The sequence below is a fragment of the Cutaneotrichosporon cavernicola genome (assembly GCF_030864355.1).
Source record: "Cutaneotrichosporon cavernicola HIS019 DNA, chromosome: 1".
Taxonomy (NCBI): domain Eukaryota; kingdom Fungi; phylum Basidiomycota; class Tremellomycetes; order Trichosporonales; family Trichosporonaceae; genus Cutaneotrichosporon; species Cutaneotrichosporon cavernicola.
In genome coordinates, this window is record NC_083393.1 from 3,324,112 (window position 1) to 3,337,797 (window position 13,686).

General features: G+C 58.5%; 6 protein-coding genes across 6 annotated transcripts; 3 read left to right on the top strand and 3 right to left on the bottom strand.

Annotated features, from left to right (window-relative positions):
- Positions 1–352: 352 nt before the first annotated feature.
- On the top strand, positions 353–1,309 carry CcaverHIS019_0112360 (uncharacterized protein; the record flags this gene model as incomplete). The annotated part of the gene is made up of 1 exon (XM_060596830.1): positions 353–1,309. One exon carries the CDS (start codon positions 353–355, stop codon positions 1,307–1,309), a length of 957 nt encoding a protein of 318 aa, XP_060453784.1.
- A 105-nt stretch (positions 1,310–1,414) lies between these two features.
- CcaverHIS019_0112370 (uncharacterized protein) lies at positions 1,415–2,203 on the bottom strand (the record flags this gene model as incomplete). The annotated part of the gene is made up of 2 exons (XM_060596831.1): positions 1,415–1,558; positions 1,592–2,203. The coding sequence occupies 2 exons, from the start codon at positions 2,201–2,203 to the stop codon at positions 1,415–1,417; spliced, it is 756 nt and encodes a 251-aa protein (XP_060453785.1).
- Positions 2,204–2,945: 742 nt separating this feature from the next.
- CcaverHIS019_0112380 (uncharacterized protein) lies at positions 2,946–4,716 on the bottom strand (the record flags this gene model as incomplete). Its single annotated transcript, XM_060596832.1, has 4 exons — positions 2,946–3,521; positions 3,553–4,250; positions 4,328–4,418; positions 4,573–4,716. 4 exons carry the CDS (start codon positions 4,714–4,716, stop codon positions 2,946–2,948), a joined length of 1,509 nt encoding a protein of 502 aa, XP_060453786.1.
- A 474-nt stretch (positions 4,717–5,190) lies between these two features.
- Positions 5,191–9,318, bottom strand: CcaverHIS019_0112390 (uncharacterized protein; the record flags this gene model as incomplete). The annotated part of the gene is made up of 2 exons (XM_060596833.1): positions 5,191–9,205; positions 9,290–9,318. 2 exons carry the CDS (start codon positions 9,316–9,318, stop codon positions 5,191–5,193), a joined length of 4,044 nt encoding a protein of 1,347 aa, XP_060453787.1.
- Positions 9,319–9,882: 564 nt separating this feature from the next.
- Positions 9,883–10,921, top strand: CcaverHIS019_0112400 (uncharacterized protein; the record flags this gene model as incomplete). The annotated part of the gene is made up of 7 exons (XM_060596835.1): positions 9,883–9,968; positions 10,000–10,125; positions 10,208–10,298; positions 10,344–10,375; positions 10,411–10,646; positions 10,682–10,726; positions 10,758–10,921. 7 exons carry the CDS (start codon positions 9,883–9,885, stop codon positions 10,919–10,921), a joined length of 780 nt encoding a protein of 259 aa, XP_060453788.1.
- Positions 10,922–11,387: 466 nt separating this feature from the next.
- On the top strand, positions 11,388–13,205 carry CCP1 (uncharacterized protein; the record flags this gene model as incomplete). The annotated part of the gene is made up of 7 exons (XM_060596836.1): positions 11,388–11,438; positions 11,714–11,774; positions 11,960–12,069; positions 12,110–12,805; positions 12,849–12,898; positions 12,944–13,000; positions 13,049–13,205. 7 exons carry the CDS (start codon positions 11,388–11,390, stop codon positions 13,203–13,205), a joined length of 1,182 nt encoding a protein of 393 aa, XP_060453789.1.
- Positions 13,206–13,686: the final 481 nt, after the last annotated feature.

Genomic DNA, 13,686 nt, shown 5'->3' on the forward strand with positions numbered 1-13,686 from the left:
CGTGAGCAAGGTCAAGCATCGAGTCCACTTTATGTTGCACTAAATCCCGTGGGCGGCCATTGCTTTTACTTTGAAACTCATCTTCACACCATCCTTTGTCCGCATTGTCTCTCGTCGTCTCCCAACCAGCCAGCGTGCCTCGCCTGTGACCCGACACCCAACATCTGGCTCTACGCCATTTTTGCAACCCACTCTTCCTCGCCCCCTTCCCCAGTCGTCGCTGTCCAACCGGTTGCCTCTGTGGTCCACAGCCTCAAACACCTGGTCACTCTTGCAGACCATATAAAGTCTCACCCACGCCACCCTCTACCGCCTCCACCCACTCTACCCACCCCACCTAGAAACGGCCAGGATGATCGACTACCTCCACTACCCGCACATTGTAGACCGAATCGCCCGCACCGTCTCCGACATCCCAACCCTCCTCGCTCTGCGTGCCTCATGTCGCGGCCTGAGGAACGTAGTCGACCCGCGCTTCGCGCGTAACATTGTCCTCAAGATAGACGCCCCCATTCGTTGCCGCGACGCCAACATCATCCTCTCAAAGCGCCCAGAGCTAATTGCGCACGTCCAGTCGGCAGATCTATATGGGTACCCCGGACGCCGGCAGCACAGCCAAGGAGTGCAGCAAGTCGAACCCGTCGTTCTCCCCGAACTCGACTACGTCCGGATTTTCTGTCCCCCGCTCTGTCTGGTTGACAGGTGGCGTGAGACTGCGAGGAAAGCTCGAACAACAGTGTACGTCTTGGACCTGCATCTGGCTGGCGGCCGCCCGGTGCTTCTGCCCCGCCCAACCTGCCGGTCGGTCCGCATGGTCATCCTCTTCGACCCCTCGAGTGCCTATCTTCCCGAGGTTCTTCCCGAGGTTCGCTCCTCCTCCACTCTCCCTACCAAGGGCAAGATCACTTACGAGGTCTTCCTCGTCCCCACTCGCACAACTCTGCCAAGCGCTGGTGGGGCGAAGGCGCAAGCCAACTCTGGCATCCGTTTCCTGAGCTGCGTCATCGTCGAGGCCATGCGGCAGCTTGAGCGGTTGGACTACACGTTGCTCCTCGTCGGGTACGAGCGCGTCCCTGTGACTCTGCGGGCGTCCGATGCGTCCAGGTCGTCCAGTTCATCGTCGGAAACCGTGACCGCCGACATGATCCAGGACGAGTTCACGTACGCAGTCAAATGCATGGTCAGTGAAAGTGACTCGGAGGAGCGCAAGACCCTCTTAGCCAAGCTCGGGTGTCAGTCGGCGTCCGAGTACGCAAAGGTGCACGGGTACGACGCGCTCGAGGACATTGACTTTCTTCACGGTCTGTAGACGTTCGGCAGCAGATTACGCGGCAAGACCTGTTAAAAAAGATAGTAGTGATGCATACATACAATCCGCTGCTGATCTCTGCTCCTCGCTAGCGCTCTAGCTGCTCTACTTCTCTACGGCCTTGACGCGCGCAGCACGCATCCGCGGCGTGCGCAACCGCGCAACGAGGCGCTGCATGGGCCGGAAGACGATACGCGCAAACCCAGGCGCAGCGCCAACGCTCACAGCAACACGGAGGGGCATGAGGGCCTAGGGTTAGCACCATCTCTTATTGAAACCAACCTTGACGACAACATAAGCAGCCACGGCATCGGCAACGGTCCCAGCCGCCTCCCGCCCAAGTCCAGCAACCTCACTCCCCTTCTCAAAGCCAAACAAGCCATACCGCCTCCCGACGCGCTCAACCCTCGCCGAGCCTTCATCGTACCATTCCCGAGCAACGTGGGCCATACTAGCCCATGGACCGGCGACATCTTCGCCCGTAGTCTTCTTGGCCATGTCGTGCAGGTAATTGAGGAACGATGCGCCTGCTCCAAGGGCGGAAAACAAATAGAAGAGGAGGACGAGAGGGACGAGGGCAGTCAGTTCGTGGAGGACCAAGAACGAGGCGAGGAGGGAGGGGAGGGGGACGCCGGTGCGCGCCGACAGGCGGGCGAGGGTAGGCGCATAGGCGGCGAGTTTGGAGGGGAGTTTTCGGCCGACGACCGTGGCGCCCGGTACGGTAATGGGTGGGTGGGTTGACGCGGTGGCGGCGGTGGCGGTGGTGGTGGTGGTGGTGTTGGGCGCGATGGGGGATGTGAGAGAGGTGTTGGGGAGGCAAGAGGTGGGGTGCGACGCAGAAGACGACTTGGAGATGGCCGCAACCGCGCTCGACATCCGTGATGGCACCGCCATGCGGGGCGCGAGTGATAGGGCGCGAGCGACTGGGCGCCGCGCGCCGAGTGCCAGAGACATGCCTGGGCGGATCATCGAGGCGCGAGGTGAAAGGTAAAAGGTCAAGATGAAGAACAAGTGGAGAAGAATAGGAAGATGGGTTGGTTGATGGAATGCGACGATGATGGAGTTCGGGCCAATCCCCAAGCTGCGAAAGCTAATGGCGGTGAGTTTTGCCCACGTTTTGCCCACGTCAGCTGCAAACGGAATACCCGGCACCCCTCGGCACCCCTCGTCACCCTTCGTCAAGGGCCAGCCCACTATTAGTCCAGTTTCAAACCAACGCTAATACAACCCTAACCCCTATCCCGTTCTCGTCCGAAACGCGGCCCGCGGTCTCCGGGCATCTTGGGGCCGGCACATCCACTTCTGTCTGTGCATCCATGTTTACTCTGGCTCGCTTGTACAAACGGACATGTCATGCACTGCTGTTGATCTCGAGTTGATAATGATGGGCGAGAGAGGGCGAGAGAGCGCTCCATTTGCATGGTCTTGAGCCACTCCCGTCCTCGTCCGACACGGCTGCTTCACGGCTGCACTTCTCTGCTCTGCTCTGCTCTGCTCTGCTCTGCTCTGCTCTGCTCTGCTCTGCTCTGCTCTGCTGCAATGTCGGCCATCCCCGCGGGGTCACACACCCCGGCAACTGCTCAAGGCTATGCGGTACACGTCCATGCACTATTGTACACTAGTTATATATCACCACTCAAGCTGAGTGGGGTCCATCCTCGCCCTTGGACCTATGCAGGGCCCCAAACGCTTCCGTGAGCACCACAACCCATACGAGTGCCGCTCCAATCCCCAGCCATCCCATTGGCGAGACCTTGTTCGCAGCAAGCGGTGAGAGAATGAGAGCTAACGCGCACCCAAACGCAATCCCCAGGCGTACTGCGCGGGGCAATCGGCTCGCCCGCCAACTCCGCAAGTCCTTGTGCAGTGACGCGATGAGGGACATGAAAAAGAGCGTAAAGCCCAGCCCACAACCCCAGTACCATACCAAAGGGGGAGGCACAGTTTCCAGGTTCGCCAGACGACCTGCGGCCGCGTTCATGATGATCGCAGAGGCGCAGAGCGGCCAGTGGAGCCACAGGAAGAGGTGGGCGGTCCACCAGCTACGGCGGAGGGCGTGCTGGAACTTGTTGACCCGTTCCATTGGCATGCCGTAGATTAGGTTGACGCCGAATGCGACCATGAGACCGAGACAGGCCTTGCCCCATCGATAGGATGCGCCGACTTGCCCTTCGGTGGCTGTGTATACCAGCCCAACAATAGTCGTACCCATCTGTTGTCAGCTTTACCCGCTATGTGCTCACAATCAGACCGAGGAAACCGCCCATCCGGAGTACCGCGTGCTCAATATTGATGGCGGGGAGGCATATGCCTGGCGGTGGGGAGTCGAACCGGCCTAGCTTCGGGGACAACTCTTTCTCGTGGCTCCATTCTCCATCTCCCGCCTCGTCGTGTGCAACAGTCGCAGTCGAGTTCGCGGGCGAGTCCGTCCTGTGCTTGACGACAAGGCGAGACACAAAACCATAGAGGAGTTTGTCGAGTGGGAGCTGGTCGAGCGTCATGCCCACAGCCGCGATGGCGATCTGCACCTTCTGCGAAGTCACCCAGCAAAGCGACACATAGACAAACATGGGGAGCAAGATTTGGCTGCTCCACATAGCCATCCCCAGGCGCATCTTGGGCATCCTCCACGACTGCGCGGCAAGTATGCACGCATGGATGAGGCGGAGGACGAGCCAGAACGCCGTGGCAGCACGTACGGTCGAGGAGGAGAAGTCGTGTTCGGCAGCGTTGGCAGCATAGAGCGGGATGGCCGACGCATTGCCAATGTATCCCACCATACCGAACATGGCTATAAGGACCCATGAGCGGTGCAACAGGTCATCCGTGCCAGAGACGTTGCCGTATCGTCTCGCCTCGGACCATACTGCCCAGGCGGGGTAGAAGGTCAAGACGAAACGCGCTACCGCGTCGCCTCCGGGCTTGTCGATGATGGCGGTCGCTGCGTGTCAGTTATCTTGAACTCGAGCTGCATTCAGGTGGCCTGAGTGGTAGCTGCTTCCATGGCCGAGTACTCACCTAGCCGATTGATCAGACCGATAAAGATTAGGTCAAAGAACGTTTCCGTTCGTGCTGGCATATGCGGCGCCGCTTCGCGATGCAGTGTCCCCTGATCGTCAGCGATCTCTCGGCTCTGCTCCCTCCCAGACTCTGTCCCCAGCCTCTTCCAGCCTCCACAACTGGCGAGAGAACTCGAACTTGTCCCCACTCACATTCTCAAACCATTGTCGAACGACTGGGGGCAAGAGCAATATATCGCGTACGGTTTTGGCCTGGCCGGCTGGAGCGGACGGCGGGAGCAGTACGATGTTGTTGGCCAGCTCGCCGTACTTGTCTGCACCAGGAGCGGCGACTCTAGGCTTCTCTGGTGTCAAAGTCGTTCCTGCGGCGGAGGAGGCGCTGGCCATTGGGGTCGTGGGGGATGTGTTGAGATGGGCTGCCTGTGCTGGCGGGGTCGATGCGCTCGCGCTCATACTGTATACTGTATCATGTATCAGTGGGAAGAGTTCAATGCCAACGTCTAGTAACTGTTGTCGCTTAGATTATGTATTCTTTCAGTTGGCAAGTGTCGCAGGATACTCGTCTGGCCAGACTTTGTTATGACTGCATCTGGGTTACCAACCACTGCCAAGATTACGTTTATCATGAGAACAGGTTACCCCAAACGGGTTGCACGGGTAGCAAACTGGTAAGGAACAACCCTGAATGATAAGCCTGCACGTGACTCCCTTGAGAAACATTAATAATGCTGCTTCTTCAAATCAACATTCACCCAGCGCACCATGTTCTCGCAAGATTATAATCACATTCATTATTCAGTAATGATACAAGGTTTTACAAACAAACAAACAAATACTATGGATGCTACTACGCCTTTGGTCCTAGTTGCGGATAACGCTCGGCGGGAGGCGTGCACCCGCAATAAGAACCGCCTTGAGCCACCCCACATTCACAAGCTTTCCGCAGAGCCGTTGCTGTTTCGTGAGCTTGCGCCCATCCCGATCCTCGACTGCGACCAGCTCCTGCTCCACGGCGGTCAAGTCGGCCGGCAGAGACGCCGCCACCGTTATACTTGCACCCATCGCACGCAAGCAGAACGGCACGAGTGTGTTGATTTCGTTATGACCCTTCCAGCGCGCACCAGCGGGGACCCACAGAACACTGGTGCCCGCGAGTGGCTGACGTGCCGCCTGCGCTTCGGCCGGTGTCCACGACGTTGAACCCCACGCTGGGTCTACCACCTGGACCGCGGGTTCTCGCAGCAACGCCGACTCGCCGGGCGAGATAAGATACGCCTTCCAATCGACTAGTCCCTTAAGGGCGTCCTCGACGTACCGAGGTGACAATACCGGCACGCCAGCGGCAAGCGACGACATGAGCTTGGACGACACGACGCGCTTGGAACCGAGAGACACGAGGAAAGGAGCTTTGCCCTGTGTGTTGATCGTGTGGGCCTCGTCGGTAATGTCGAAGATATCGATCCAGTTGTTCGTAACGGTGCCGCCGTTCTGTTGGATCTTCTTGATAACCGCGTCCTTCTCCTTCTCTTCCGAGCTCGTCACAATGAAGACTTTGGTCGCAAACACGTCGACGCTTTCAGGGAAGTGCTTGTCCACCTCCGCGCGAGTGACACACCGGTCCGAAAAGCGGCGCACAATCTCCAGCCCGAGGACGAGGAGATGCTTGACAGGGATCCTGCGCACCTTGCTGTGGCCGTTGACAACCTGAACATGGCCGACGCCCTTGTAGTGCTCTGCGACGTGGTAGATGTGTCCTGGTGTGCCCTCGCAAACAGGTTCACCGGGTCGCAGTTCGAGTAGCCGCATCTGCTCGAGGCCGACCCATACCTCATCGCCGTCATCAAAATCGACATGGTAGCCTCCTGCGTTGCGGGATGTAACTGTGCCGGCGTGGTAGTCACCTTTCTTCCACTGTGCGAGGACTCGCAGGGGCGGGTTCTCCTGAGCCGCCGTGTCAGCAACGCTTGGGTCTCTCGTCCGCGACGACGACGTCGTTGAACGCGAAGATCTCGCTGCCCCAGATATGGCCGCGGTCCTGGACCTCTTCGTGGATTTCGCCTTGGCGGTAGAGGACGTCTCTGCAGAAGTGGCAGCCTTGGACCGTTTGCCTGGCCTGGGAGAGGGAGGCGTGGCGGCAGCCCTCTTGCCTTTCCCCTTGGCCGTCTGGTCAGGAGTAGGCTCAGGCAAGCTGGTAGACGCCTTCCTGGTGCGCTCAGCCGTAGCTTCAGCCATTGCCTTGGCGCGCCCAATCTCGGTCGGGCGGTAAGAAAAGTCCTTGTCATCTTCTGGCGCGGAGCTGCTCGAATCAGAAAACTCGGGGGAGGAAGAGCGCGCCTTGCGCTTCTGCCGCAAAGGGCGGCTCCTGGCTCGCGAAGTCGCGCGTCCCCTTGGCACAGCCGCGGCCTTGCTTTTGCCGGTGGACGTCCGCCTGGTGGCCACCACTGGAGAAGGCGGTTCTGCAAGAGAACGCGGCTCCACTTGGCCCAGCTCAGGGTCCGACGACGGCTCAGGCCTGTCAGAGTCGCGGAACGTCTCGTCCTCTGGGTCGTCTGGGTCTGAACTGCTTGAGGACGTTTGGGACAGTGTCGAAGAGGGTCTTAAATGTTCCTGAGGGCCGCAAGACGGCCCCGGTTGGGACACGTGCAGGCTATCCTCCGCAGTTGACGGCGCGTTATCGGTGGTCGATCCGTCATCGGTAGCTGGCGGCTGCTGGGGCATACCACCTCGAGTCGAGGGGATGTGTGAAGTGCGATTGTGTCGCCTGCCGTATTTATTTGGGCTATTACGGGGCCGCGGGGCCCGGAAGAGTCTCTCGTCTGACTCGTTTTGGGACAGCCGCTGCTTCCTGGTCGGCGTTACTTCCTCTTCTTGAACGTCCACCATACGTTCGTCGGCCGGCGGATGTGGGGAAGAAGTTGGGAGCCCCGGCGCGCTGGCCGCCGTCAGTTCGGGTGGGGTGTAACTCTCGATACTTGACGGGAAGAGTCGCGGGGGTGTAGGGTCACTCGCTGTGGCTTGGGCCGCCCCTAGTGACCCAGCAGATGTGTGACTAGCCGCCTCCACAAAGGTTGGCTCGAGCTCCGCGTCGGACGGGGGAGCTGTTCTTCTAGTGTTGTGGTGGTCCACCGCGACGTCGTGTCCAGGTTGCACCATCTTTGCTGGAGATGACGGAAAGGGAGGAAGGAGCTGCTTGAAAGGGGATGACGTGGCGTGGTGAAGCGACCTCACTTGTGTTGCCACGAACGACTCTTGAGGAGGAGACGTCGGTCTTGGGATAACACTGTCCTCATCTTCTCGCATAGTCTGTCTCCAGAGCCCTGGCGACTCAGGTGCGGCAGCTGAGCGAGCATCGAGACTTGCGAAGTGGCCCCGGGGAATTGGTGAGGACGGTGGCGGGTTGTCCGAGTTGAGCTGGGTCTGGCTACATTGAGGCCTGACCGTGTTAAGCAGAGTTTGGCTCTCCGTACCTGGCCCTGCAGCAGGGCACCTCGTAGGAGTGGAAGGCAGCCCAGAGTTCGCAGAGACTGCCCGCGTATCGCTGGGTTGGAAGAGACGGCGGGGAGTCGCGCCTGCAATGTGGTTGTGGGCCGGGGATCGATGCTCGTCCTGGCTGTTCGCGTTGAATCTGGAGTCGAGTTCGTCTTCCTCATTCTCCTCGTGTTCGTTGCTGAACTCATTCTTGTTGTTGACCACGTTCTCCTCGTTGAAGTCGTCGTCCTCGTTGAGGGAGGTGGGCTCGCCGGCGAAGCCAGCTGACTCACGTTGAGTTGGCGAGCTCTCCCAACGCGGAGCTGAGCGGGTTGGTGAAGCTTGACTCGAAGCTTGACTCGAAAGGGTCAAGCCACTGGCCTTAGTCGGAGACAGAGGCGCTGCCTCCGTCGTCGCATCAAATCGCTCCCGAGGGTTGAGAACGCGTGTGGGCAGCATGTCCCCAGCGAAGTCACTGCTTTCACCTGGGGAAGGTGAGCCCTCCTGAGCCGAACGTGTCCGGCTAAAAGTGGGGCCTGTGAGGCGAGTTGGTTGTGTAGCCAGTCTGGTAGACTTCGACGGCCCGCCGAACTTGTTCGTCGAAGGGCTGTCGACCTTCGGGAATAATGTAGAGGCGTTCGGTCGCTTGATTGGCGAGGCGAAGGGCCCTTTGGAGCTCTTGGTGGGGGTGGAGAACTTTTTTGCGTGCTGGGATGGAGAAATATATGTGCGTAAGGGTGATGTTGTGACACCTGGAACAGACTGGGTGATGGGACGCATGGGAACCCCAGAGGAATGGGCCAAGGTGCGACCGGCCGGGGCGCTCACCACCTCGGGATCCGATGTTGATGGGGTGGACACATTCGACGCGTCGTTGCCTTCCGCCATATCGCTCATTTCGCTTTCGGCAGAGTCGATTTGGTCTCTTTGGGACTCGCTCACAAACTCTGTCGTCTGTGATACGAGGTCGGTGAGATTCGACGACTTGCCGGACGCAGGCTGCGCCTGGGGTGAGGGGAACTCGGGTTGGGGCAAGGGCTGGTGCGGCGGTAGCTCTTCGACGATCTGGTCGAGTGAGGAGCGGTGTAAGGAGCCATGTGGAGGAAGACCCGCTGGATTGCTTTCCCATGCGATGCTGCTGTCGGACTCATGGCCCTGAGTGACATCCGACGATGGTGCAGCGAACGGCGGGTCAGAGGACGGTGCAATAATGTGTTGGTTGGTGGCAGCGGTGGGCCCTGTCGCAGCGCTTGAAGCGTACTGTTGCTGGAGCTGCTGCATGATAGCAGCACTTGAGGTAGGGTCGGCTCCCTGTGACGAACCCGCAACTGGTGGCTGCTGGGTCTCGTCTTCGAGCGACATGGCCGTGGAGGAAGGAGTTGATTTCGGTTTTCTAGATCTAGACAGGCTGCGTTGTGTAAGCTATGCGTCCACATGACGAGGAGGGCGGCGGGGGAAGAAGCTGTTGGGAGATGGCTGGCAGCCAACTCACCCTATGGGCCGCGCGCTTGGGGAAGCCATGACGAGAATGGACTAGGCCGAGTCCGTTCTGTCAATGGTGGGAGGGATCAAGGGATGTACACATCCTCAAGGAGGGAGCGATCGGCGAGGAAGGTAGTAATGCGGTGAGTTAGGAATATAGATAGATGAGGAGAGTGATGAAGAAGAAGCAAGAACAAGAATCAAGGAGTTTGATCCGATGTGAGTGATGGTGTGGTGAGTGATGGTTGAACCACATGCCCATACATATCTCATATCCAATGTCCCCTGGTCACAACAACATTGGCGGACATGACAGCACCCCCGAAACCAGGCATAATACCACGCGGCAGTATCAAAAAATTACGTTTACACCCCCGCCCCCTCTCTAATCTTCACCCAGGGAGTCAAGTGGAGGTGTAAACAACCTCTGAGTGCCAACGTACGCATCTTGCACCCCTATAGCTCCTGTAACTTTGATCAGTCGCGTAGACTGCTCTCAAGACGTTTCGCTCGATCCTTTCCCGCCGCTTGTTACGTCCTTGCAGCTTGAGGTGAGCTCTGGAATCTGCGGCAACTGACACCAGGCATCGACACTCTCTCGCGATGACCACCAAGGTCTCTGAAGACGCCTCCAAGCCCGAGCCCAAAGTCCTTGGGGCTGGTGGCAAGGTGCTCGATGAGCTGTACAAGTAGGGTGCTTGCTGGACGGTACTAACCAAGATCGACAGGGAACGAGGCGGTCGACACCCTCGCCTTCCTCCACATGCTTGAGAAGCTCAAGGTTGAGTGTGGCCGTAGCGTATCTGACACCAGCTCGAGAAACGTGCTGGCTGGGTTCGGGAAGGGGTGAGCTTCGTTCTTGAAGGCAGCTGACGGCAGGTGAAACAGCCGGAGAGGTCGGTGACTGCCCGTGACTGACTGACCGCAGCATCTCGGACCACATGTGTCGCATGGCGCTTATGGCGATGATGATCCCGTCGACTGCCGAGCGGCCACTCGATATTCCACGTTGTGTCATGGTGCGTTTATCCAGCTTTCCTGTTATGTGCGTCCGCTGACGATAGATGGCTCTGGTGCACGACCTCGCTGAGGCCTAGTGAGCTCCTCTCGTTGTGCTCCAGCTGACCTCAGTGTCGGCGACTTTACGCCTCTCGAGAAGGTACCAGGTCACGTCAAGGCTGATCTCGAGGCCAAGGCGATGGACTCGTTCCTGAACGAGATGTTGGGCGGCGAGGGAAACGCAGAGGCGCGCGTACGCTTCCGCTCACTCTGGGAGGAGTACGAGGCGCGCGAGACGCCAGAGTCCAAGCTCGTCAAGGACCTCGACCGCCTTGAGCTGGTCCTCCAGGGCGTCGAGTACGAGCGATGTGAGCTTATACCTTGTCAGCTAGCTGACGGACAGCACAGGGCATCGACACACTGCACCCGTTCTTCCGCAGCGCCATTAGTGGGTTGTCGTCTATCAGTGCTGACCTCAGCACACCTCGAGCATCCCAGTGTGCGCAAGTGGGGCGAAGCGGTAATGAGCGAGCGCAAAGCGCTATGGGAGGAACAGGGGCGGGGAGATGAGGAGCAACGCGAGCTGAAGGACGCGCGGGTTGGCGCAACCACCGACGCCAAGAACGCTCTCAAGCGCGAGTGACTTTGGAACGTTCGAACATGAGTATAGCGTGTCCTGCATTCCATCTGTTGTACCCATGCATCTGTGCGAGTGGCGCAACTTGAGGAGCGGAGGGATTGGACAGGATTATGGCTGATTTCCGGCGCCAACGTTGCGACACTTAAAAGGTGTCCTCGCGACTGTAACACACCTCACCCAATCAGTTGGCTCAGCATCCACCGATGCATGGCGAACGGTGAACGGAGGGAGGCGGAAGTCGGCACACAAGTGCCGGAATTAGGCAATACGGTAAAACCGAGGAGAGCGGAGAATGACATCACATTACCCGTGCAACCGCAACTGGACCAAGGGTCGGTCAAGTTCTGGGCCGAGGAAGGTGGATGATCACTAAGCTCAGCAGGTGATGTGAAAGTGACATTGTGGCAGCTCGACCAGTTGATGATGGTGAAGAGTGAAAGTGGTGTCGCCGGCTTGCACAAGCAAGGGGATGGAGAGGGAGGGCGGCCGTTGTGATGAGGCCCAGGTGGCACGGACGTTGGTACGTTGGCCATCGCGGCCAGGTGAAAGCTGGGAAGGGGGAATGCATTGTTGGGAAATGACGGATGGAATGGGATTATGGGAAATAGCCATGATATGATTGGAGGGTGACGTATCACCGAAGCTGCACATGGTTGAACCGGACCCCAGAATACCGGGTTATTGCTCGCTCGTTCCGGGCACTAGTTGTTCGGTGGATCAGTCGTCTGTTAACTGGTGGGCACCAATCTACCCCTGGAATCCACCACAGACTCCCACGTAGACCGCCCTCTTTAGTGGGCCACTCCAATTGTTTCTTTTTGCCTTCTCTCTTTCTCTCTCGTCACTACTCACAAAGGTAAGCATATCCACATCCTTCCTCCTTGATCCTCATAGCACCTCTCGCTATGTCGCCATCACGGCCGACCTGTACACGGGTATCATGGGCTGCGAATCCGGCCTCAATTCCTGTCCTTCGGTGCCAGCTGGTGACGCAGCTGGCGACCTTGCCCGACCATCCCGGAATAGTGAGCTAACACTCAGCCAAGATGTCTCTCCGTACTACTTCGGCTCTCCGCAACGTTGCGCGCCGCGCCGCGGTCGCTCCCCGTGCCATTGCGCCGGTGATGGTCGCTCGCCGCCACAACTCGGGCGTGAGTTCCTTTGTAATGTTTGGATCATCTAACCCGACAGCAGGCCCCGCCTCCCCCCCCTCCCAAGTCGGGCAACGGCATGTTCATTGCTCTCGGTATCGCGGCTCTCGCTGGCGGTGGCTACTACTACTACTCGCAGCAGGAGGGCGGCGCCTCGGCCACGGCTGAGAAGACCAAGGCCGACTACCAGAAGGTCTACAACGCCATTGCCGAGGGCCTCGAGAAGGAGGGCTACGACGACGGCTCGCTCGCTCCCGTTGTTCTCCGTCTCGCCTGGCACTCGTCGGGCACTTACGACAAGGACACCAAGACTGGCGGCTCCAATTACGCCACCATGCGCTTCCCCGCTGAGGGAGGTCATGGCGCCAACGCCGGCCTCAAGATCGCCCGCGACTACATGGAGACCATCAAGAAGCAGTTCCCCTGGATCTCGTACGGTGACCTCTGGACTCTTGGCGGTGTCGTCGCCGTCCAGGAGACTGGTGGCCCCGTCATCCCCTGGCGGCCCGGCCGTATTGACGGCTTCGAGGTGAACCAGACCCCGGACGGCCGTCTCCCGGACGCGGCGCAGGGTGCCAAGCACATGCGCGACATCTTCTACCGTCAGGGCTTCAACGACCGTGACATTGTCGCTCTTTGTGGCGCCCACGCCCTCGGCCGCTGCCACAGTGACCGCTCTGGCTACGAAGGCCCCTGGACCTTCTCGCCTGTGTCCTTCTCGAACTCGTTCTACGACGTGAGTAGCTGAGACGATGATGGAAACGCCAGCTAACGCGCAGCTCCTCCTCAACGACGCTTGGCAGTGGAAGAAGTGGAAGGGCCCCGACCAGTGAGTGCAGCTTGCAAACGGTCTTGGATAACAGCTGACACACAGGTACGAGGACAAGAAGACCAAGTCCCTTATGATGCTTCCCACCGACATGGCGCTCATGTAAGTCGCTAAGCTTGAGCGTTTTCCCCAACAAAGCTGACGGCCCAGCACCGACTCGAAGTTTAAGCCCATTGTCCAGGAGTACGCCAAGGACGAGGAGGCCTTCTTCAAGGACTTTGCCAAGGCGTTCTCGACCATGATTGAGAACGGTGTCCCTACTGAGCAGTTCAAGACCAAGGAGCCCTGGAACATGGAGTCGTCTTAATCTGTAGCTATACCACTGTCGTTTGAGCTTTGCTTCTCCAGGGGTGGATAGCATTTGAATTAGTGCATATACGTGTGGTCCGTAAGAAGAAATGGATAGGTAGAGGGAAGGTGTAGGAGTGAGTGCCACAGTGCCACTCGACTAGGATTTAGGCAATTGGAATGGTGAATGGAAAATGATAATCAAACCCGGCTAATGTGTTTTGTGTCAGGATTCCGGATCCCGCTGATCCCGTATCTAAGGACACACTGTCTCTCTGGGGTGTGGGGTGTGGGGTGGGTCTCCTGCGGGATTTCAACTGTGGGTCAATCTCTAACACGCTCATAGCTGTTACAGGGACTTGAAGTACAGGGTAATGTAGACGGAGCGCGCGGAACGGCTTTGGAGGCCCTGTATCCTGTGTCATGTATCCTGTATCCTGCCTGTATCCTGATCCTGTAGTTACCGACAGTAAGATAGTCACACCTTGATACTTCTTGAT